Source organism: Protopterus annectens, chromosome 13.part0 (genome assembly GCF_019279795.1).
Source record: "Protopterus annectens isolate FY-2018-M chromosome 13.part0, PAN1.0, whole genome shotgun sequence".
In the NCBI taxonomy this organism is placed as follows: Eukaryota; Metazoa; Chordata; order Ceratodontiformes; family Protopteridae; genus Protopterus; species Protopterus annectens.
The window spans coordinates 647,563,829-647,589,072 of NC_056747.1; the positions used below are offsets into that span (position 1 = coordinate 647,563,829).

General features: G+C 35.7%; 1 protein-coding gene across 1 annotated transcript in view; it reads right to left on the reverse strand.

The window, feature by feature from the left end:
- ITGAE (integrin subunit alpha E) overlaps nucleotides 1-25,244 on the reverse strand; it is a 1,198,231-nt gene that overhangs the window by 185,220 nt on the left and 987,767 nt on the right. Inside the window, exon 30 of the mRNA XM_044054873.1 lies at nucleotides 9,064-9,137. Coding sequence (XP_043910808.1) covers nucleotides 9,064-9,137 — 74 coding nt within the window. The remainder of the gene's footprint in view (nucleotides 1-9,063; nucleotides 9,138-25,244) is intronic.

Below are 25,244 nucleotides of genomic sequence, written 5' to 3' on the forward strand. Positions count from 1 at the left end.
ACAGTTTATTACAAAATGGCAGCCAGGCTTGCATGTGCTTAGTATTTATACACTTGTGCAAGCCCTTGAATAGCTTCTTAAAGAGATACACACACACACATTGATTTACAATAATAATAGTGATAATAATAAATCATCCTTCTGATTTGCAACAGTCTTGAAACCAGGGAACCAGGAACACTGAATACCGTTTCTGGGATGACTTACAATGGAAAATTAAGCAGTCTATATTATCACTATAAAGGAATCTCATTTTGAATGGGTTGGAACTCTACAATGGAGATATTGGGAGGGACAGTTTTTTGTTATTCTTAAAAAATGTGTATTTGCATCTGCAATGTGTTGCATATGTGACATTCTGCTTGCAGCCCCCTGAGAGACTCATTCAGAATGTGGTTGCAAATCATGAATTATTGCAGCTTAATGGACCAAAAGCTAGTCGATCCCCCCACAAGAGGTGATACTATCTTGGACTTGTCATTAACCAACATGAGTAACCACTGCAGCACCCCTACAGTATCATCCTCCCTGGTAAGATCCGGCCATAAAGTGGTCACTTTCAAAGTCACCATCACCCCTGACCCCCCTCTAGCAAGGGTCAAACCAAAAAACTTCTCCAAAGCTGATTACAACCTCCTGAGGGATGATATAAACAGCTTCACAGCCCCCTCCACCTCTGTAGAAACTGGCACCAATGTCCAAATCTACACCAAAGTACTATATGAGTCCAGAAAATAAATATAGAAACCTCACTGAAGGTCAGACTGCTCTGCACAATGATCCACAACAAAGAAGAAACAGCAGCAAACCACCACTAAAAACGACTGTTTAATAACACAATAAAACAATAAAATATTAACAAAAATATGTCAGTAGAAATGATGAGCGCTTTCAGGCAGTACTCTTCATCAGATAAAGCTCCTAGTTTCTATACACTCAATTTGAAGTGAAATGACAACCAATCACTTTTCAGTACTGAACCTACCGTTATTTGAGGGCGGGTTTCAATGGGATGACATCATTGAGTCCAGGGTACCTGTGTGCTGTAAGCTCCACAATCCACCTGGTTTCTTCAAACTCAGTATTATTTATTATGTCACCTCCCTTAATACTTTTTGTAATGTTCCATATAACCATACATTTAAAATTGTGTCCTTCATAAATGGATACATGTCTGAATAGGGCACTGTGTTCATTCTTCACCCTGATGGCCGATAGATGATTCAGAATCCTAGTTTTAAACATGCAATTTGCCTTTCCTACATAATAGCAGGTACAGGTTTGGCAAGTAGCCAGATAAACATTGGTGGTCCTACAACTGGCTTTAGCACCAAACTGATAAATCTTGCCTGTAATGGGGTGTGTAAATATTGCCTCTTTATTAATGTAACTATAGTCCTTACAGGACCCACAAGGTCTAGTCCCTTTCCTATTCACAAACAGCTGTTGATCTCCCTTTCCTTCATGGCTCAAAATATCTTTCAAATTTTTATTCCTTCTGAAGCCAAAATTCAGCCGATCTCCCACTACCACCCTCATCTTCTCGTTGGTCATCAAAATTCTCCAATTGCACCTAAAAATGTCACATATCCCATGAATATTACTATTATATGTGAACATTAATCTTACTTTATTATTTCTACCCTTCTCTTTGTTACTGATGTCTACATTACTATTAGCATTCTGTTTCATCCATGGACACAATTTGTCCTTTCTAAATGCTCTTTGAGACCATGTGATGCTATATACATTATCACTATTATATCCCCTATTCAAGAAAAACTTTTCCAAACATTGCACTTATTTCTCAAAGTCATTCTCTTCCATGCAAAGCCTGGATACTCTCCCCAGCTGCCCTGTGATGATATTTTTGAAAGTAAACTGCGGATGCATACTATCATATGTCAGAATGCTGTTCTTCCAGCACTCTTTCCTGTATAGAGTGGTCTTGAAACCTCCATCAAACTGAATTATTCTGAAATCCAAAAAATCTATCATGGTCTCTGAAAAATTGACCTAAAGAAGGTAGTAGTTGATTCCAAGTAAACAATGAAATCCCTCAACTCATCTACTTCCCTTCTCATAACAAAAAAATATCATCCACAAAGTGCCTATGTAGGCATAGCTTCCCCATCCAGGCATTCTGTTGCCCCAGTACATATTGTCTTTCCCAGAAGGACAAAACCAGATTTGCATAGGTTTTGATACAAGGGGTGCCCATGGCTACCTCCTGTACCTGTCTATACAAATTACCTGCACAAGTAAACACATTGTATTCTAACACTAAATCTAAAAGATTCACCAACAGTTCCAACTGCCTTCCTTGTATCAAGTGCAAATCATTCATTAAACTAGAAACAACCTCTAATCCATAACTATTACTAATCACTGTAAATACATTTTTAACATCAAGTGTCACCATAACATACCTCACACCTCTACCCATTAACGTGTGTTCCTTTAGGGAGGACAGGAAATGCCCTGTGTCTCTCAACACCTCTTCCAGTGATGTTAAACAAGGTCTCAATGTACATTCCAGCCATATTGAAATATTCTCAGTGATCCATCCCCTCCCCGAAAGAATAGGTCTGGGGGGGTTATATAAATCCTTGTGCACCTTGGTTAGGCCTTAAAAATGGGGTAATGGGATGCTCTATCTATAAGAAATCAAACAGTTCTTTATCCATTAAGCCCATGACTTCCATGTATTTCAGTTTACCCCTGACCTCTCTAATTAAATTGTTAACAGTGATAGGGGATATATGAACAAAGGTGGAGGCATCGGAAAGTAGTTCATCCAACTTATCATAGTAAACATTCTTACTCATGACCCCCCCCCATCTGCTGGGTTGATCACTATCTATGTGTTACATTGTAAACCCTTCAATGCCCTTCTCTGTCCTATAGTTATGTTATGGAACTTTCTATTGCTGTTATCTTATAAAAATAACAAAATCTCCTATTTACATACCTTAATGAATGTCTGCATGGTGGAGTTAAACATTGGAACAAAAGTACTTGGCTGTCTTAACACAAATTGTCATGATTGGTTGTCATTTACATACATCTCCTTCAACATGACATTTCTACCGAACATCATAATGTCCATAATAACGTCACTAAAATTATTTCATGACTTGGGAAGAAAGTTAGTCCCTTATTTAATACATAAAGCTCATTATCAGAAAGAACATACTCAGATAAATTAAAAACAGTACTGTCACCAGTCACTGTGTAATTCTCCTCTTTTTCGTTTCCCTGTTCTCACTGTGCAAGTATCTCCAATCACCCTTTTTCTTCACAGGGACCAGTAACTGGGCAAAAAAAATGTCCATTGCCCTTATCATTAGCCGGGCCTTTGGTCGAGCCCCCAAGCACATATCCAAGTTACCAGTATTATCACTGAGGTAAGAACTCGTTGACATAAGATCAGAAGCACCACAGACAACCAAACCCTCTGCCATTGTCCCTTGTAACGTCTCCTTTCTGAAGTACTTGCTTTTATCAATATCTTCTCCTTGCATCGCTGGGTGACTCACCACCATCACCTGATGTCCTCTCTCATTGGTCTACTCCCTAGAAACATCGTTGTTACTCCACCCCACTCTCTGTGGTTGCATGGGTCTCCCTGTCATCTCTGAAGATGTTGTGGACTGTGTATTAATAAAATTAGGATTTTCCCTAGGTCAGACAAAAATCTGCCCTGACATAAAGTCATTATAATCCCTTTGCAGCTTTTTAGCTTTAACTTGCTGCATCTTCTGATCAGTGGTAGAAAAGGTGCAATACGTCACATCCAGTTGCTTAATGTACCTTTCCTCTTTAAATTCCATCTCAAGTCTCTGTTGCAGAGCTTCTACCTCTTTCCTAAGCTGCTTCTCTTCTGGAGCAAAAAACTGCAGTAGTAGCCGCATGTACGAAAAACCCATATCAATGTTAATTTGCTGCCACTTAGCTAGAAGCTCTGGATAGTGTTCATCTTGGCTGGTTATACAAAATACCCTAATACCCCTCGGTTTGTTTGTGTCTTTTGGCTTTTCCCGGTTAGGGGTCGCCACAGTGGAACTCCGGTCCGCTAATGATTGGCAGTAGATTTTTATGTGCTGACTTGCCGGGCTTAATGTGCAACCTTCAGTGAAGGAACACCCATTCACACATGTCGCCACAAAGAAGATGCTCTGAGAATCAAACGAGCAACGTCTAACTGTGAGACCACAATGCTACCATAGCACCACCACTGTACAACACTGAATTGTAGACAGGCCTCAAAGTGGTTCTGCTGCCACTGCAAATGTTTTAGTTGTTGACCTTGTTTATAAATTCCTTTAGGGTTTCCTCAAAAACAGGATTCACCTCCGTATTCATGGGCCTCAATATCCACTGTTCAGTGGTAACATGTAAATCAAGATTTAGCAATGGATTTCCTGCTGAAACTAAGTTCATTTTAAACCCTATCTGCCCATGCAGATGAGGACATCCATGGTGCACCTTCCTTCTCCATATTTACATTCAAGACATTCTCCATAGTGTCTGAGGCTTCTTAATACACATCAAAAGTTCAGAAAACAAATACAGAAACCTCACTGAAGGTCAGACTGCTCTGCACAATGATCCACAACAAAGAAGAAACAGCAGCAAACCACCACTAAAAATGACCGTTTAATAACACAATGTGCGTCTTTCGGCTTTTCCCGGTTAAGGGTCGCCACAACGGAACTCCAGTCCGCTAATGATTGGTAGTGGATTTTTACGTACCGGGTTACCAGCCCTGTCACACAACCTTCAACAAAGGCATGCCCCATTCATGTATGCCTCCACACAGAAGACGCTAATAGCTGAGAATCGAATGGGACAACGTCTTGCTATGAGGCGGCAACAATAAAACAATAAAATATTTTAAAAAAATATGTCAGTAGAAATGATGAGCACTTTCGGGCGGTGCCCTTCATCAGATAAAGCTCCTAGAAATAATAAAGTAAGATTAATGTTCATATATAGTAGTAGTATGTAATATTCATGGGATATGTGACATTATTAGGCACAATTGAAGAATTTTGATGACCGATGAAAAGATAGGATGGTAGTGGGAGATTGGCCGAATTTTGGCTTCAGAAGAAATACAAATTTGAAAGATATTTTGAGTCATGAAGGAAAGGGAGATCAACAGCAGGTTGTGAATAGGAAAAGGACTAGACCTTGTGGGTCCTGTAAGGCCTGTAGTTACATTAATAAAGAAGCAGTATTTACACCTCCCATTATAGGCAAGATTTAACAGTTTGGCGCAAAAGCCAATTGCAGGACCTCCAATGTTGTTTATCTGGCTACTTGCCAAGCCTGTACCTGCTATTATGTAGGAAAGACACATTGCATGCTTAAAATTAAGATTCTGAATCATCTACAGGCCATCAAGGTGCAGAATGAACACAATGCCCTATACAGACATGTATCCAGTTATGAAGGACACCATTTTAAATTTATGGTTATATGGAACGTTAGAAAAGGTATTAGGGGAGGTGACATAATTAATAATACCGAGTTTGAAGAAACCAGGTGGATTGTGGAGTTTATGGCACACAGGTACCCTGGACTCAATGATGTCATCCCATTGAAACCTGCCCTCAAAAAATTAAAAAGTGATTGGTTGTCATTTCACTTCAAATTGAGTGTATGGAAACTAGGAACTTTATCTGATGAAGGGCACTGCCCGAAAGTGCTCATCATTTCTACTGACATATTTTTGTTAATATTTTGTTTTATTGTGTTATTAAACAGTCATTCTTAGTGGTAGTTTGCTGCTGTTTCTTCTTTGTCAGAGTACTATATGAGCATTAATATAGATGCATGGAATCAGGAATAACTGACAGGACAAAATCATCCTCTGCAAGGAAGAGTAAACCTGTATGGTGGACATCTACAATAAATAAATATATAACAAAAGGAAAAAAAATTGCTGTCCAGGACCAAGAAGGAGCAGGTGCCCAAATGGAAGTAATCTCTCCTTAGCCTGAACAAGCAAATAAGAGCACTAATGAAATCCTCTAAAGCCAACTTTGAGTCCAAATTGGCCACATCTACCAGAGACAGTCATAAGGCCTTCTTCACATATGTCTGCAATCTCAAAGGAATCAGCCAGATCTGTTCAGAACTCGTGGTCAAGTACACCACATACACAAATGCTGTAGATATAGCCAACCTACTGGCTGACAGATTCAGTGAAAACTTTACCCCTCTGCCCCCCCCATCAGTAAATCAGGACATCCTCAGTACCTGCACCCCTCCCCTTATCTCTAGGGAACAGGTCATCACTGCCCTCTCAAAGGCAAAGAAAACAGCCTCCATGGGACCCAATAACATCCCAGGCTGCATCCTACATGAACTCAGGCATGAACTTGCAGCACCATTAGGCACCCTATTCAACCAAAGCCTGACTACCAGCTTTGTCCCAGCTGAGTGGAGGACAGCCACTGTTATCCCTTTAAACAAAGGTGGAGCATCCACCAATCTGGGAAATTATAGACCCAGCAGCCTAACTAGCCTGATCTGCAAGGCCATGGAACTGATTATCATGGACCTCATTAACAGGGACATTGGAAACACTCAACCCCACATAGTCTGGCTTTGTCAAGGGAAGGTCTGCTAAATCTGGTCAACTTATTTGAGACAGTTGCCAAAGCCATGGACGAGGGGAAGAAGGTGCACACCATTTACCTTGACCTGGCCAAAGCCTTCGACACTATTCCCCGCTTGGGCATAATAGATAAACTCTCTCAACTAGGCATCAATCCATATGTTAACAGATGGGTAACAAACTGGCTCACTAACAGAACTCACCTAATCAAAATAGGGGAAGCCACCTTAAGCAGTAGACCTGTAATGAGCGGTGTACTCCAGGGATCAGTCTTGGAGCTTCTGTTATTTGGGATATAATTCTCTGAGGTGCAGGCCAAAACCAGTGGGCTATGGCTGACCAAGTTTGCAGATGACTGCAAGCTGGGTGAGGTCATCAATTCCCCAAGTAATATGGACATCCTCCAAGGGAGTCTCACCCAAACAAATGACTGGTGCCAGAAACATTGCCTCAAGCTGAATGCCAAAAAATGCATCATCATCCCCTTTGGGGAGACTGATGTCCCCACATATTATCACATTAATAACAACATCCTAAGCATGCAATCAGTCATGAGGGATTTGGGCACTCAGGCTGATAGCAACCTGACTTTTGACCACCATGTTGCTTTTGTTATATGGAGAGCTTTCTACATGACCCACCTCATAAGTAAGGGTATCTCATCCAGGGACAATGAGGTCATAACATCACTGTAGTCTTCCCTTATAAGGCCAGATATTGAGTACAGCACTCCTTCAGCATGTACCTCTTAAACCGCATGCAGCAGCTGGACAAACCACAGAGGTTCCTCACCAGGAGAATCCAGGGCCTCAAACATCAACCCTACACTATCATACATATGGGACCTACTGATACGGGCATCTCAGGTTGAGTCTCACTATATTTTTTAACATTTTTTAACACTATATTTTTCACACTTGTTTGTCACCTTCTCATATATTTCATTCACTGCTGTTCTGTGAATGAGGAAATAGGAGGATCTTGACTTTTTTTTTTTTAGCCAGATAAAGACATTAATAATCAAAGTAATGAAAGTATTTGTTGCTAGGTATCATGTAAAGTCTAGTCTGGTTAAATGGCTTGCATACGACTGCACACATTATAAGAGGAACTAGTGGGAATGAATCCCAGATCTGCAGGATGCCTTTAATACAAACTCCTTTGTTCACAGTTATCGTGGAAAGTGTGGTCTGGTTAAATGACTTGCATATGACTGTGCATATTAAAAAAAGGAAGTGGTGGGAACCGATTACAAATCTGGAGGATACATCTGATTCTGTTGTGTCTTTCAGCTTTTTCACGGTTAGGGGTTGCCACAGCGGAACTCCGGTCCGCTAATGATTGGCAGTAGATTTTTACATGCCGAGTTGCCAGCCCTGACGCACAACCTTCAACGAAGGTACACCCATTCGCGCATTTCTCCACACAGAAGATGCTCTAGTTGAGAATCAAACAGGACATCTTACTGTGAGGTGACAACGCTACCGCAGCACCACCACAACTAACTCTAAGCTCCTTAAATTACCTACTAATCAGTACTGCCAAAGTTAGATGTGCGATATGACTGAAATTTCTAGCTGGTTAGAAGGCAGTTGGAACTAATGCACCAATTATATCCTGACTCACTGCAAAGCTTGAGATCAATGTGCACATTAATACCCTGCGTTTCACTCTCATGGGACCATGCATTCTAAAGCCAATGAGTCTGCTCGCATGACATTCTTCGTGTTCCATGGATGAACATACTATCTAATGATATCATGAATTGTAAGAGTCTCCTTATCATCTCAGCATTTGCACATGCATATAACATGGAAGAAAACACCCATTTTCTACTATATCATTTCTAAAGGCAGGGAGCTGCAGCTGGAACTCAGCAATCATCATGGAAAACCATAATATTTCAGAGAAGGCAAAGGATTACTTTAACTTCTTTAAGGCTTTGCTCTTGTTTACATTTTTTCAGGGCATCTCAAACAGCCTTTACCTCTCATGTTATTCACTCTTACAGGAGCAGCCCTCTTCTCCATTAAACTGTTTGTTTGATATTAATACTCTCTTTTTAACCATGTTACTCAAGCTCTTTAAAATGAATTTATTTTAGTTACATGCTAAACTGGAAATTCTGAATACTGTGAAATGTCTTCATATACACATTATTTGCTAAGATACATAAGAAGTATAACATTAGGGTACTACAACAGGAACATTTATAGAAGGTATGCAAATAAAATATAACTTAATAAACTGGGATGGCCTCTTTGAAATATTTCAGGTGTTCTGCAGTACTTTGCTGTACCATTCAGCATAACACATCATTTGCAGGCAATTTGTAACAGTTTTAAGACTGTTGTTGCAAATTGTTGGGATTGCTTTCGACCAAGCACAACAAGAAGACAAGAGACCACTTATCACAAGCAGAAGTGTTGGCTTACTGTGGCAATCTTGCATCCAAGAATAAGTCTGCTTCACAAACAGAATCCGTTCCACAGTCTTTTTCAAATGGGAGCTGAAAAAACAAAAACAATAACTATGCATTAGTACTCCTAATAGTCTCAAAAATTCATTAGCTATTTTAATGTACAGTTCTCATATCAATAAGGTGAATTTTTGCATAGAATAAAGTTTTGCTAGTGACAAGAATACAGAATGTGTATATATGATTGCTGAAGGCAGTTGTATCAGTCTGTATGCAGTGTCAGAGGCATAAAAGGTAGCACACTCACCTTTGATACAGAAGAGTTTGGGTTCCATTCCCACTCCAGGCAGATTGAATGCTGACACTATAGTGCAGCATAAGGGAGGTGATACACTCCTGAGTGTGCCATCCATTGCATGAGACATAAAACTAAGACCCCATCTGTTTGTGTTGGTAGTAGCTTAGGTGGAAAGTAAAAGATCTTATGGCACCTACCAAGAAAGCAGGGGATCCTTTACTTACATACAAAAATAACTTTTATTTACAAAATATTTACATATGTACAAATATATAAATATACAAATCTGTTTACATATATTCATAATTTTCTTTACAATCTTGCTACATTTTCATCCCTATTAGACCCCCCACTCCTTTTTCCATAACTACTATCTGATTTTACTTAATATTGTTTCTAAAATCCATTTACCATTAAACATAATTTCATATATTCTTTCATTCCATATAACCTACATAATATAACTTTTTATCTACTCTTTAACATATTCTTTACTTCTATTCTTCTAATATTCATATTTAATCACATCTATTTTATTTTATCCACTTCTTTATATCTTCAAAAAAATCTTCTTTCCATAGTTTTCCCCAAAACCTTTTTACTCTCTTACTTTTCACAAAGATACACTTCGTAATTTCTACTTCCTGACAATGTAAACATATTATATCACTTTTCTTTTTATATGGCATATTTGCTTTTAATGGCAATTATCTATTACCAGTCTTTATAAAAGATCTTGACATTCTACTTTCTTTTTGCACCATTTGCTTCTTATTTTTATAGCTTTAACATTTTCATCTGTTAGATTTTTCCATGTTTTTACATAGTAATGTTTTAACATTACATTCTTATACCATACTTTTCTTTTTCTACATCATCAATTTTTATTTTCCACAAAAAACATTTTTTCTTGATAACATTTTATATCTTTGCTTATATATTCTTTTCTCTTTTTTAGAAACCCCAAAATTTATTATACTTATATTTATACAGTTATACTACTAATCTTTCATCGTTTTTATTTACCCACTTTAACACTTTGTTCAAATTTAATGAAACAGCATATACCACTGGCCTAATTAAACCTAAACATCCTCCTTCTTTATTTACTTACAAAACTCCTCTTTTTACTGGGTTTAATCTAAAACACCATATAAATGAAAAAAAAATATCTGTAATAATTCATTTTCAAATACTGTTGGCAACATATATACAACTGCTAAGTATGCTATTTTTCTATCAGTACTGAATTTATCAAGATAAGCCTTTTTTCTGAATGATAATGTATATGTTTTCCAGAAAAGAAATCTGCTTTATTTCTTCTATTGCTTTTTCCCCATTGAATTCTAGTACATCTTCATTATTCCCATATTTTATACCTACACAAAAATGTAATTCATTGTAAAATATATAAACCCAATCTTTACTACATCAACTAAATCTTTACTTTTATCTTTATTTAAAGACATCTCTATCATTTCTAAACACTCATTGTGCAAGCTGTTACTTCTTTTATCAAAATTTTGTTTTTTACAATTATTATAATGTTATATGCATATGTTAATTGGAATTCTTAACCCTTCAGGTGTTATATAGTCTGTCTCCTTCATTTTGCAATTTATTTCATATGCTATCACATTCATAACTAATGCAAAGAGTATACAGCTCATTGGTCATCCTTGTCTTACACCACTCTTCATATGTACCTTTTGGGTTAACAAGACACTTATAGATATTCTTACTTTATTATTACTATACGTTGTCATACATAATTTCCTAACTTTCTCACTTGTATTATATTCTTTGATCATTGCCTATAGGATTTCATGTCCAATTGTGTCAAATACCATATTAAGGTCTCCTATCATGATATTTGCTTCTTCTTTTCAGTTCATAATAGTATCCACAATTTTAACATTATTAATAATTTCTTAACAACCCTTTCCCTTTATACTATATATGTATTTTCCATAATATTTTCCATTTTAGTTTCAAATCTCTTTTGTCTTAATTTCATAGATATTTTATAATCATTATTATTTAATACTGTTGTTATCCATTTTTTTAATTCTCTCCTATTTTCCTTCTTTAATATGAATTTAAGTATTCCAGTACATAATTCTTTATATATAAAACCTTAATTTAACCATTTGTTCAGAATCTTTAAACCACATATTTTTTGCCTGTCCCTTACATTTTTAAACATTTCATACCCCATTCCATTTGGGCCTGCATGCAAATCTATATTAACTTGTACTAATACTTTAGTTCATTTAAATATATCATCTTTTCCAACTCTTTATTTTCTTTTTCTGTTAACTTTTTTACTTTCCATGTTTTTTTTCACTAACTTATTTTCCTTTAAACATTTCTTGTACATATTATACTACACTATTCATAATCTTTTCCTGAGTTCTTTCTATTTTTACTTTTACATTTTTATTCCTCTTATCACACTATCATCTTCCTTTACTAATCTGGTTAAGTAACTCGATACTTCTTCTCATTTTCATTGTAATAATATCGTTGTTTATATAATGAGTCTTGTATTTTTTCTTGATTTCTTTCATATAATTCTTTTTCTTTGTCAAAGTACTTTCAATCATTATGTTCTAAAGCTTCCAATGCATTGTTATATATTCTTTTATGTTTTTCTTTATCTACTTTTTTCATATCATACTGCCACTATAAAAACATTTTTTATATTTTTTCCTTAAATATTCTCCACCATTCATACCAATTTTTATAAAATATTCTCACAATAATATGATCTTTCCATAACTATATTACTAATTTTTTCTTCTTCATTCCATGGTTTCTTGTTTGTCCTTTTTATTCCTTTGCCTGTTTTATATATTCTATGTTTTATTTTGTCTTAAGCCATATTCCAAGCTGATCAGAAAATCCTGTTTCAACGACCTCTCCTTCCCCTATAACTAAACATTCTGATACCATAAAAATAATCTATTTCAGTTCTATACATACCTATTTAAGTCCATGAATTTTTCTCCCAAAGTTTTAACTTATCACATCTTATAACTTCTAACATTTTTCTTATGTAATTTCTTTTCTTTTATACTTACCTCTTACATCACAAAGTCTCCTGTTAGTATAAGCATATAATGCTATACTTCTATATACTTGTTCTTTGTATTTTAAATCTACAATGGTTAAACTTCCTATTTTTGCTAAAGTTGTATCTATTTTTTTTACTGTATTTCTACAGAATACTTATATTCCAGAACATCTCTCATTTCCCAAATTCCAGATTGTCTTTCCTCCCCATAGTGTCTCTGTTTGTAATATTTCTTAATTTGTTAAAAATCTTGTATCTAATATAATTATATGTACATCACATCTATTACACGATTACAAAATTCCCATTCTTCTTACTATATTCTTAATACTATACACATTTACAGAAAGCACTCTAAAATGTTCATTTTCCCTTAGATTCATGGTTTCACAAGTTCACAGATAATTACTAGGTTACATTTCTTAATAGGCCATTCAAAGCCCAACCAATTTCTTTCCCAAAGGTGAGAATCAAACACTATACCTTGTGTCTGTAAGTCAAGCACCTTAACCAGTATACCAAGTGCCAATCTTTACTTCTATATGTTCTTTTTCATCCATTTCCTTTCTTTTTTCTTTTGTACTTATCCCTTTAAATTTTCTTTTTCTGTCTTTTACCCTTTTACCAATACAATTCTTTTTTTCCGTTTGCTATTTCCCAGTTTATGTCTTCTTCATCACTTATTTCAGAGCCTTCTTCTATGTCTTCTTGATTATTTTTCTCTTCAATTATTTCTTCCATTTCTAGTACTTCTAAAATGTCTTTTCTTTGTACATTTTCTTCTCTTTCTTTTTTCTTACTGTTATTTTCCTTGTTGCAATCCATCTATAAATGTCCAATTTTATTATGTTTATAACATTTTAATTCACATTTTTGCATCATGTCCCATTTCCCCACAAATATAACATTTCTTTTGTCACAGTTATTTATCAGATAGTCTTCTTTTCCACAAAAATCATGGTTTATGTTGTCCCCAGTGTTTTACAACACACCTGTTCCTCTCCACATTTCTCATGCTTGCTATATGTACAATTGTTTTCTATTTCTATTTTCAGCACAATATTACAAACCCAGCCACCAGTCCATAAACCCCTTTTGTCATAAACTTTTGCAATGTACAGTACTTCTTTACATACTTCTCCCACATTCCAAAGACATGCATCTGGGGGCGTTTCCCCCCTCTACTGAAAACAGGCTCTGGCTCTGTGGAACCTGGGTCAACAAATCAACAAATAATAAATAAATAAAAAAAATAATAATAAAAAAAAATAAAGCTTTCAAATGTCTTTTCAAAATCTCTTTACAGCTGTTCAAAATTGTACATGAATCTTCTTTTTGTTTCCCTGTTAAATACTTTTATCACATAAAGATTCTGTGGGAAACGGTCTTTCTTTTTTCATATTTTCCAAGAAAAATTTCCATTGAAAAAAATAGTCTTAAATATGTCACAAAATACCTCTTTGTTAAAAATAAATACTTTTACATCATGGCTTTTATACCTAAAGGAACTATTAAATTACCCCACACTTCATACCTGTCCATTTCTTTGTGTTCTTTACTTTGATTCTATACCACCTACTTCCATTTTTTATTTTCTTCTGCCTTCTTTTCCACTACTCCACTTTTGCCTTCTTTTTACTTTCTCTGCATATGTTTTCTTTTCCATCTCACCACTGTTCTTCAGGATTGTCTCTGCATCCTCCATTTGTATTTTCTCCATAATGCCCCCCAGGAGATCTCTCCTTCATTTTCTGATTCACTCTGCACCACCATTTCTTTAAGTAAATCATCCCAAACCTTCCTGACTGGAGGGTTATAATTATACATCCATCATTTGGTGACTCATCTCCATCAAACAGGTTTCTTTAAAACATGGCTGCCTCTGTGCCTGGAATGAAAACAAGAAGTGTTCCTCCAAATTGGTTCCCACTCACAACAATGATGAGTAGGGGAAGTTTCCAGATGCCCTGACCAAATTTCCCCTAGCAGTGTAAATACCACCTTGGGTCTCACCTGAAAACAGGCTACTGGAATAGTGTGACCAACTTCTGATCAACAAAAGATAAAATAAATAAATGTGTGAGATTGTGTGTATCTTTTCATGCTTGTGTGTGCACTAAAGAATGAGATTGTGAGTATGTGACTGTATGATAATTAACCTTGACAGAATTTCTGTGCTGTTATTTCTTTATGTATGTAGCCTGAAACTGGTCATATGAATGTGCCTGTGTGTCATGTCACGTGTTGGTGATGCTAGGGTGGATGGAGGCATGACTGTCTGTGTGCTGTGTACTGATGGGTGGTAGTGTGTGTGTGTGTGTGTGTGTGTGTGTGTGTGTGTGTGTGTGTGTGTGTGTGTGTGTGTGTGTGGTGTATATGTGTGTGTATGCACACATAAGTATGCTAAAACATATACTGTGCCAAGCTTTTGGCATATAGAAATAAAGCCTAAAGTACTATGACATAAGGGACTACAGTTTGAATAGTCAGCCGAGCATTACAATAGCTGGGTGGAGGAGGATGAAAGTGAGTAGTTTATGCTGGTTCGTCAGAAGACAAAATAGAAGACAGTGTGGTGGTTCTGGTCACCAAATTGCAAGACTGATGATATGGTCTTGGAGGTTCCAAACTAATGACAGCAATCCTTATAACATGTGGGTTAAAAAATGCTCACACCCATGCGTGCGCGCACACAACACACACACACACACACACACACACACACACACACACAGTGACTCAGTGTAGGATGCCCTGTGGTGACAAGGTTATTTGGAGACAGAGTAGTATACAGCTTACTCACAAATAAAAATTTTACCCAGATATACTATTATGTCTCTAAATAACAGAAATAGTGACAAAGAACAGAAATCGTGACAAAAATTCACTTGCTTTCTCTATGCATAACTAAACAAGCTTGAATGAACAAGTTTTCATTTCAGGATTAGTTCTAGAGACTGATAAAGTGGATGGATGAAGAAAATTAGTAAACAAGGTGCAAATGTGGTACAGCTAGAATTTCAAAGAAAACACAGTATATCAGAGTCTGGATAGCAGAGTGTAACAAAACTGGGCAGATGAGTACTAGGATTACAGTTATTGGTAATGTTATAGATATGTCAGAGTCAGTACTCTGAACTCAGGATTACCAATTCTCAACATCTCAGTACAAGGATTTTGGACAAAGCCAAAAATAATGGGGGGGGGGGGACTAAGGCCCAAAATCAGGGACATATTTTAAATATTGCTTGTATGTTTGCTTGTGTCTTTCGGCTTTTAGGGGTCGCCACAGTGGAACTCTGGTCCACTATTGCTTGCATAAACTTAGAATATTGGCTGGAATAACAGGTTTAGCATTAGCATGGAACTTTCTGAAGGATATGAAGTCTGAAACTCAAATATTTGTCATCATTTAGTGACTTAAATCCTCAATAATTTGCCAGAAATCTACAACATGTATGAGAAACAGGACAGATAAGATCGAAAAATCTGGAAATTTTGCAAAATTCTGGGTAGTTGAGAGGCATGTCAGTGGGTGATACTCATGGATCTGTGGAAGATTCAACATCTCAGACCCTCAGGTAGATGAGACTAATAATATTTATGTTTAGGGCAGACTGGCTGTTTGGGTCCTGGGTTGCCACAGTGTGACACATCTGACATTAGGACAGGCTTGACAACCCTGAATAATTTAAATACAGTTTCAGTTCTGGGGCAGACTAAATACTGCATTATTATTATTCATGGTTCTGAACTAGTACAGACAGACATGGCATAGTACTGTGTGTAAATGTTATATTACTACTTGTTGGTGTGCTTCATCTATGGTGATATGTGAATTATATTTTCTTTCTGATTGTAAGTTACAATTATTTGTTTGCTTTCCTTATTTATGTATGTAGCACTTTAGTATTCCTGTACTAAGGGTGGGGAAGAAAACAGTCCATTGGCCCAGTCTACCAACCGCATAAACAAACAGGTTGTAAATAAATTTAAATTGAAAACTGACATACTGACATATTGAACTAACTCAATAATTTGAGTTATATGTCTTATATTAGGAGGAGAGTCTGTATCTGGCTCATAGCAAGCCTGAAATAAATGCACTAAGTATGGGAACAATGTGAAAAGGGAAGAAGCTAATAAAAATGCATAACTGACCACAACTAAATCTGAGCTGTGAATGGAGTCTAGGCTGAAATATTAGGACACAAGTTATTTGTCTGCTTTACTGGAAAGGCTCACCCAGACTCTACTACAGCTTGTTGTGAGGGAAAGGTTGGTATGCTTTTTATTACTTGTATTTTGTATTAATTTATTGCCTTTATCTATTTTGTATACTGTGATTTGTTTTCTTAACATTGTGTTTTTACTTGTATTCTGCGTTTAACTGCACACTAAAACTTGAAAAGAGACCACAGCTCTGTCTCTTGTGAATCAGACAGAATTTTACTACCCTCCCACCCTGTCAGTGTTGTGTTCTTAAACACCGCTGTCTTTCTAGTTGTCCGCCCCTTATGTTAATTTGACCATATATCTCATTTCCTCTCTTCTTTTACTGGCTGGTGTAAGCACAAAATTATCATTTTGTGAAATAACTCCCCTTCAACTATTTACATTTATTGGACATCCTACTGTATTCCATAGAACCAAAATACAAAAGTGCTCACCCCCTTTCACTCTGTCTCTTTTAAAAATAGTGGCTGTCCACTAAAACGTAACTTTTTAGACAGCTAAAACTTAAATTACCCACTCTCATATCTAACTGCTTAGTGCACACTACAGTGTTTAGGATAAACCTTTTTTTTCATCTTACCTTTAAGCATCTAATGCAAGACCACCAGTTATTGGAGAGCCCACATTCTGCCTCTCAGCAGTCATCTTGGGATTACTGCTTCTGTTTTCTCCTGGTGAGAGAAGAAGTACAGTGACATTATTTCTTGGAAACTGCTGATCACCAGAAAGCCTAATAACTGCTTTATAGGTGACAGCTTGGAATCTGTGCTTATATTCTGATCCTGGTGAGAGTAGGAGCACAGTGCATTGATCCCTGACTGTTTCTGGCTGGAAAGTGAGTGTCTGTGCTTAACATACCTGATTGGCCTGGATGCTATTTGAGGCATCTACCAGAAAAAGGCTACAAGCCTACAGGCCTTTACATCATCTGGGACAAGACTGTAGATCCTCCAAAAACCAAAAACCAGTGTGGCAAATGTAGTTAAAAGTAATTCCTTTATTTACTGAAGCGCTTTTCGTCTGATTAAATACACAAACTTCATCAGATAAAGTAAAAAGTGAGCTGTTACTTTTTAAATAAGCAGAGAATTGCATCAGATGACATTCAACATTTAAAACAACATACCTTATTTTTAAAATGCTTCTTGTTAAAAAACTTTTTATATTAAAATACATCTATTATTAGTAAATTATTACAAATCAAGCAAAAGTTATTGCCTTCATCAGATAAAGTAAAAAGTGAGCTGTTACTTTTTAAATAAGCAGAGAAATGCATCAGCTGACATTCGACATTTAAAACAACATACCTTATTTTTAAAATCCTTCTTGTTAAAAAACTTTTTATATTAAAATACTTCTATTATTAGTAAATTATTACAAATCAAGCAAAAGTTATTACAGACATAAAACTACATCCAATTCCACAATTAAAACCAGTTTTGACATTGGACTAATGAAGGACCCATCCTATTAGTGGATTACATTAGCCAGTCCATTCCAAGCAGCAGCGGCAAGTGTAAAACTATTTTAAACGCAACAGAGCTTAAAGGTAAATTATAATATCTACCTACAATTACTGGAACAACAAAGTACTAATAAGTCCTATTAAAACATACAGATTATTCATCAATCTATATGCGAAGACTTTTTAATTTTAATACAGGCATAATTGAACACATATCATTCAGACCTGGTAAATTATATGCATATAACCGGATCTGCCAAAGTAATTCCAACCTCTCCAATTCTACCTCTATTGGTCCCCCTGTCATATTTGGAACCAGCTGATCCAAAATCCAAAACTTAAATGCATGGCTAGGATATTCCGAAATATGCTTAGCCAATGCATTTTCTTGTTTAAGTTTACCTATGCTATAAACATGTTCATATATTCTTTCTCTCAATCTACGAATTGTCTTGCCCACTTAAAAGCATGGGCAATACTGACACTTAGCTAGGTAAACCACCATTTTGGAATTACAAGTATATTTTCCTTTGCTTGTCAAGTCAAAATTATTAATACTTAAAAGATTACCCACTAAAATGTACTTACAGTATGAACAAGAACCACAATATTGCATTCCCTTCCAATTATTATTATTATTATGTATGCTTTCAAATAAATCTTTAAAGATTTTATCTCTTCTTACAATTAATTTAGGTATTTCCCCTACTTTATCCAATATTCCTTACTTTCCTTAAGTATATTCCAATTTTTGCATACAATATTTTTTAAGTAGTAAAAATCAGTATTAAAAGTAAGGATAAAGCTATGCCCAAATCCTGAAGTATATTTGACTGAGGTGGTATCTAGAGAAGCATCCATTACTTCCAAAGTCTGATTCCCATATGTATTCGTTGATACCTCATGGGTTACTTCCTCTATGCCACCATTCACAGTAGGTGTATAAATACCACTAAGTCTCTTTCCTTTTACCTCATCTATAATATCATCTAGGAATGTATAAGGATAAGCTCTTCTAAGAAACATATGTTTTAAATTCCTGCATTCATTATCAAAATCATCCTCCCTTGAAGTCATTTGTGCTGCCCTGACTAATTGTCCTTTTACTATAGACTTTTTTTGAAAAGTGGGATGCGCATTTGAAAAATGTAGGAATGTGTTAGAATAGAAAGGCTTCCTATAAATTCTTGTTTCATACTTTTTGTGGATATTATTCTTAACTAATAATACGTAAAATGTTTGTAAGAAAACTAAATTTGGCAGTACTTCTTGGTAATATAAATACAACAGATGCTAATCAATTCAAAATCCCTAGCACTTATACCCCACCATTGCATAATCTTTTATATATTTTTGAAAAAATGTGTGAACTTGATTTTAGGCACATGGATCAATGGAGGAATGGTGCTAGAGGTAAAGATAATCTGTCAAGGGAAGAACTTGACTGGATTAAGTATTTAAAGGACACAAGGGTTCGTATTATGAAACCAGATAAAGGTGGAGGTCTGGTTTTTATGGACCTGGTAGACAATGAAAATAACATTGAGTCAATGTTAACATCTGAATCATATGATAAAGTGTCCTTGAATGAATATAACCAGGCCAATAATAGGATTAAAATTTATAACAGTGGCCTGTTTATAACAAGAGAGAATAGATATTGAATTATATAACTATTTGATTATGCCAGCACCTATTGCTCCTACTATATTTGGTTTGCCTAAAATACATAAGAATTTAAGTGATCCACCTCTTAGACCTATTGTGGATGGTAAGAATTGTGCAACTTATGCATGTGCAAAAGTAGTAGATGGACTCCTTAAGAAGTATGTGGTATCTGAAACATGTATAAGTAAAGATTCTTGGTCCTTTTTGGAAAAGATTAATGATATAATTTTTGAAGAATATAATAACTTATTAACAGTGGATATAAATGACTTCTACACGTCAATTCCACAGGCACTAGGCATAGAATGGGTCATCTTCAACCTTAAAGAAAAAGGTGCACCCACATCGGAACTGATTTTAGTAGAAGAATTACTTAACATAGTATTGGCCCATAATTTCATAACATTTAAGAATATTTTTTTTCATCAGAAAAGCAGGGTGGCAATGGGTTTACCTTGTGGCTCAAGCTTTGCAAATCTGGTTATGAATTTTTGGGAAAGGTCCTTTATATTTAATAATGAAGTTATAAATTCACAAATAATATATTACACATGGTACCTGGATGATATATTTATATTATTTAAAGGTAAGGAAGACCAAGCTAAGGACCTTGTACATTACTTTAATCAAACCACGGATTTTCTTGAGTTTACATATAACTTTGAGGAAAAACAAATTCCATTCTTGGACGTATTATTAGTTAATAATAATATCCACAAAAAGTATGAAACAAGAATTTATAGGAAGCCTTTCTATTCTAACACATTCCTACATTTTTCAAATGCGCATCCCACTTTTCAAAAAAAGTCTGTAGTAAAAGGACAATTAGTGAGGGACAGCACAAATGACTTCAAGGGAGGATGATTTTGATAATAAATGCAGGAATTTAAAACATATGTTTCTTAGAAGAGCTTATCCTAATACATTCCTAGATAATATTATAGATGAGGTAAAAGGAAAGAGACTTAGTGGTATTTATACACCTATCGTGAATGGCGGCATAGAGGAAGTAACCCATGAGGTATCAACGAATACATATGGGAATCAGACTTTGGAAGTAATGGATGCTTCTCTAGATGTCACCTCTGTCAAAGATACTTCAGGATTTGGGCATAGCTTTATCCTTACTTTTAATACTGATTTTTACCACTTAAAAATATTGTATGCAAAAATTGGAATATACTTAAGGAAAGTAAGGAAATATTGGATAAAGTAGGGGAAATACCTAAATTTATTGTAAGAAGAGATACAATCTTTATAGATTTATTTGAAAGCATACATAATAATAATAATTGGAAGGGAATGCAATATTGTGGTTCTTGTTCATACTATAAGTACATTTTAGTGGGTAATTCTTTAAGTATTAGTAATTTTGACTTGACAAGCAAAGGAAAATATAATTGTAGTTCCAAAATGGTGGTTTACCTAGCTAAGTGTCAGTATTGCCCATGCTTTTATGTGGGCAAGACAACTCGTAGATTGAGAGAAAGAATATATGAACATGTTTATAGCATAGGTAAACTTAAACAAAAAAATGCATTGGCTAAGCATATTTCGGACTATCCTAGCCATTCATTTAAGTTTTGGATTTTGGATCAGCTGGTTCCAAATATGAGAAGGGGACCAATAGAGGTAGAATTGGAGAGGTTGGAATTACTTTGGCAGATCCGGTTATGTGCATACAATTTACCATGTCTGAATGATATGTGTTCAGTTAAGCCTATATTAAAATTAAAAAGTCTTCGCAGATAGATTGATGAATAATCTGTATGTTTTAATAGGACTTATTAGTACTTTGTTGTTCCAGTAATTGTAGGTAGATATTATAATTTACCTTTAAGCTCTATTGAGTTTAAAATAGTTTTACACTTGCCGCTGCAGATTAGAATGGACTGGCTAATGTAATCCACTAATAGGATGGGTCCTTCATTAGTCCAATGTCAAAACTGGTTTTAATTGTGGAATTGGATGTAGTTTTATGTCTGTAATAACTTTTGCTTGATATGTAATAATTTACTAATAATAGAAGTATTTTAATATAAAAAGTTTTTTAACAAGAAGGATTTTAAAAATAAGGTATGTTGTTTTAAATGGTGAATGTCAGCTGCTGCATTTCTCTGCTTATTTAAAAAGTAACAGCTCACTTTTTACTTTATCTGATGAAGTTCATGTATTTAATCGGACAAAAAGCACTTCAGTAAATAAAGGAATTACTTCTAACTACGTTTGCCACACTGGTTTTTGGATTTTCTATTTGTGTTTGCTTGGTTCAGTGGTTTTCAGTATGGCAAACAACCAGTTGGATAATTCTCCTGAACTTTTTCCTGCAACAGCGACTGTATCAGCGACTGAAGCTGATAACAACAATAGATTCCTTACTGTTGTGCAAGCTTTAGCACAACAAGTGGAGAGATTGATGGAGAAAGTAGATACGCTTAGCGTTCTACATAGCCAGCAGCAACATCAGGGTTCTACTATGAACATTGTAAACAGAGCCAGTATAAGTTCTAATAATGCTGTTCACAATACCGGTATGGTGCCAACAGCAGCAGCAGCATTTAATCAACGACCATCTTCCTCGATATCATCGGCATCTATCCCTAATGGTCAAGGTGGATTTAATTTGTGAGGGCAAAGCAGTACCAGTGGTATTAATGCTAATACAACAAACCATCCAGTCTTAGTGGATGTAACTGGCACTCCGAACCCAGGGCTTATTGGACTTCCGAATATAATGGAATGGCTCACTACACCTATGGGCCTGATCCAATCTAATTCTACAGCTACAATGGTGTGTCCGGCTAGGGAGGAGTCTAATTTGGTGGAGTTATTGAATTTATTTGATCATATACTGTTGAAATATAACAAACTCAGCCTTGAAATTGAATATTTTACTGAATGTATGAGACTTGAATTAGTGCTTAACGGTCTCAGAATTTGTCAGTATCCTACAGGCCTTATCCCTGGCTCTCATTTTCGTGTGGATTTAATTAAATTATTCAATAAACAGGGCCTTGAACTGTTGGATGTGATGAGTAAAAATTATGCAATAACAGTAGAAGAATTAAAGGACAATATTACTGTATTAGATACTCAGATTAAATTGCACCCTGATTTCAACAGATACAAATATGAATATTCACATATTTTTCAGACAATTGATTCATTTGTGAACAAGGCAAGGGCAGTGAAATGTAAAAAATTGCAATGTGATCGTTTGCAATACCAGCAAGGGACAGCTTACCCATGCCCACCGCCAGCACAACAGTGGAGAATAGGTGGGAATGGGAAAGAAGGGGAAGGAAATACAAATACCAACTTGCAATTGGGAAGTACACAAAACCAACATGATATAAGTATACAAGAGCGGAATATGGAAGTGACCAACACTTTGCACAGGGATTGTGCTGATACCAACTCGCAAACAGGCTTTTCCTCAAATGAAGAAACTAATGATGAAGGGCTATGTAGAAGTCAGCGTTTACAGAATCAGTCCGCTTCTAATATGCGGTCTAATAATAATAACCAATGGGGCAACAATCACCAGGGTTTTCAGAGGGGGAGAATACAGAGCAAACGAAATCAAAGAAAAAAACACAACAGATGGAAATAAGTGAGTCATTAGAAAATGATTCGAATAGTAATCCTTTATTATTAGAAACTTTGAGGGCGACTTTTCCATTTATAACTACTCCTCAGTGGATGTCCCTGTTGAGCTAGCTAATTTGCTAGCTAAAGACCTCACGTTCACACCTTCAAAAAGACTGAATGTTACTAATTGTATAGTAGACTTAAAAATGTTTGTGAGAAAACTAAATTTGGCAGTACTTCTTGGTAATATAAATACAACGGATGCTAATCAACTAAAAATCCCTAGCACTTATAACCCACCATTGCAAAATCTTTTATATATTTTTGAAAAAATGTGTGAACTTGATTTTAGGCACATGGATCAATGGAGGAATGGTGCTAGAAGTAAAGATAATCTGTCAAGGGAAGAACTTGACTGGATTAAGTATTTAAAGGACACAATGGTTTGCATTATGAAACCAGATAAAGGTGGAGGTCTGGTTTTTAGGGATCTGGTAGACTTGTTTGTGTTTTTCGGCTTTTCCCGGTTAGGGGTCGCCACAGCGGAACTCCAGTCCGCTAATGATTGGTAGTGGATTTTTACGTACCGGGTTACCAGCCCTGACACACAACCTTCAACGAAGGCATGCCCCATTCACCTATGCCTCCACACAGAAGACGCTCTAGCTGAGAATTGAATGGGACAATGTCTTGCTAAGTGGCGACAATGCTACCGCAGCACCTATGAAAATAAAACTGATTCAGTGTTAACATCTGAATCATATGATAAAGTGTCCTTGAATGAATATAACCAGGCCAATAATGGGATTAAAATTTATATCAATGACCTGTTTATAACAGAGAGAATAGATATTGATTTGTATAACTATTTGATTATGCCAGCACCTACTGCTGCTACTATATTTGGTGTGCCTAAAATACATAAGAATTTAAGTGATCCACCTCTTAGACCTATTGTGGATGGTAGGAATTGTGCAACTTATGCATGTGCAAAAGTAGTAGATGGACTCCTTAAGAAGTATGTGGTATCTGAAATGTGTATAAAGATTCTTGGTTCTTTTTGGAAAAGATTAATCATATAATTTTTGAAGAATATAATAACTTATTAACAGTGGATGTAAAGGACCTCTACACATCAATTCCACAGGAACTAGGCATAGACTGGGTCATCTTGAACCTTAAGGAAAAAGGTGCACCCACATCGGAACTGATTTTAGTAGAAGAATTACTTAACATAGTATTGGCCCATAATTTCATAACATTTAAGAATAATTTTTTTTCATCAGAAAAGCGGGGTGGTAATGGGTTCACCTTTCGGCTCAAGCTTTGCGAATCTGGTTATGAATTATTGGGAAAGGTCCTTTATATTTAATAATGAAGTTATAAATTCACAAATAATATATTACGCATGGTACCTGCATGATTTATTTATATTATTTAAAGGTAAGGAAGACCATGCTAAGGACCTTGTACATTACTTTAATCAAACCACGGATTTTCTTGAGTTTACATATAACTTCGAGGAAAAACAAATTCCATTCTTGGACTTATTATTAGTTAAGAATAATATCCACAAAAAGTATGAAACAAGAATTTATAGGAAGCCTTTCTATTCTAACACATTCCTACATTTTTCAAGTGCGCATCCCACTTTTCAAAAAAAGTCTATAGTATAAGGACAATTAGTGAGGGCAGCACGAATGACTTCAAGGGAGGATGATTCTGATAATGAATGCAGGAATTTAAAACATATGTTTCTTAGAAGAGATACTTCCTAATACATTCGTAGATAATATTATAGATGAGGTAAAACGAAAGAGACTTAGTGGTATTTATACACCTATCGTGAATGGCGGCATAGAG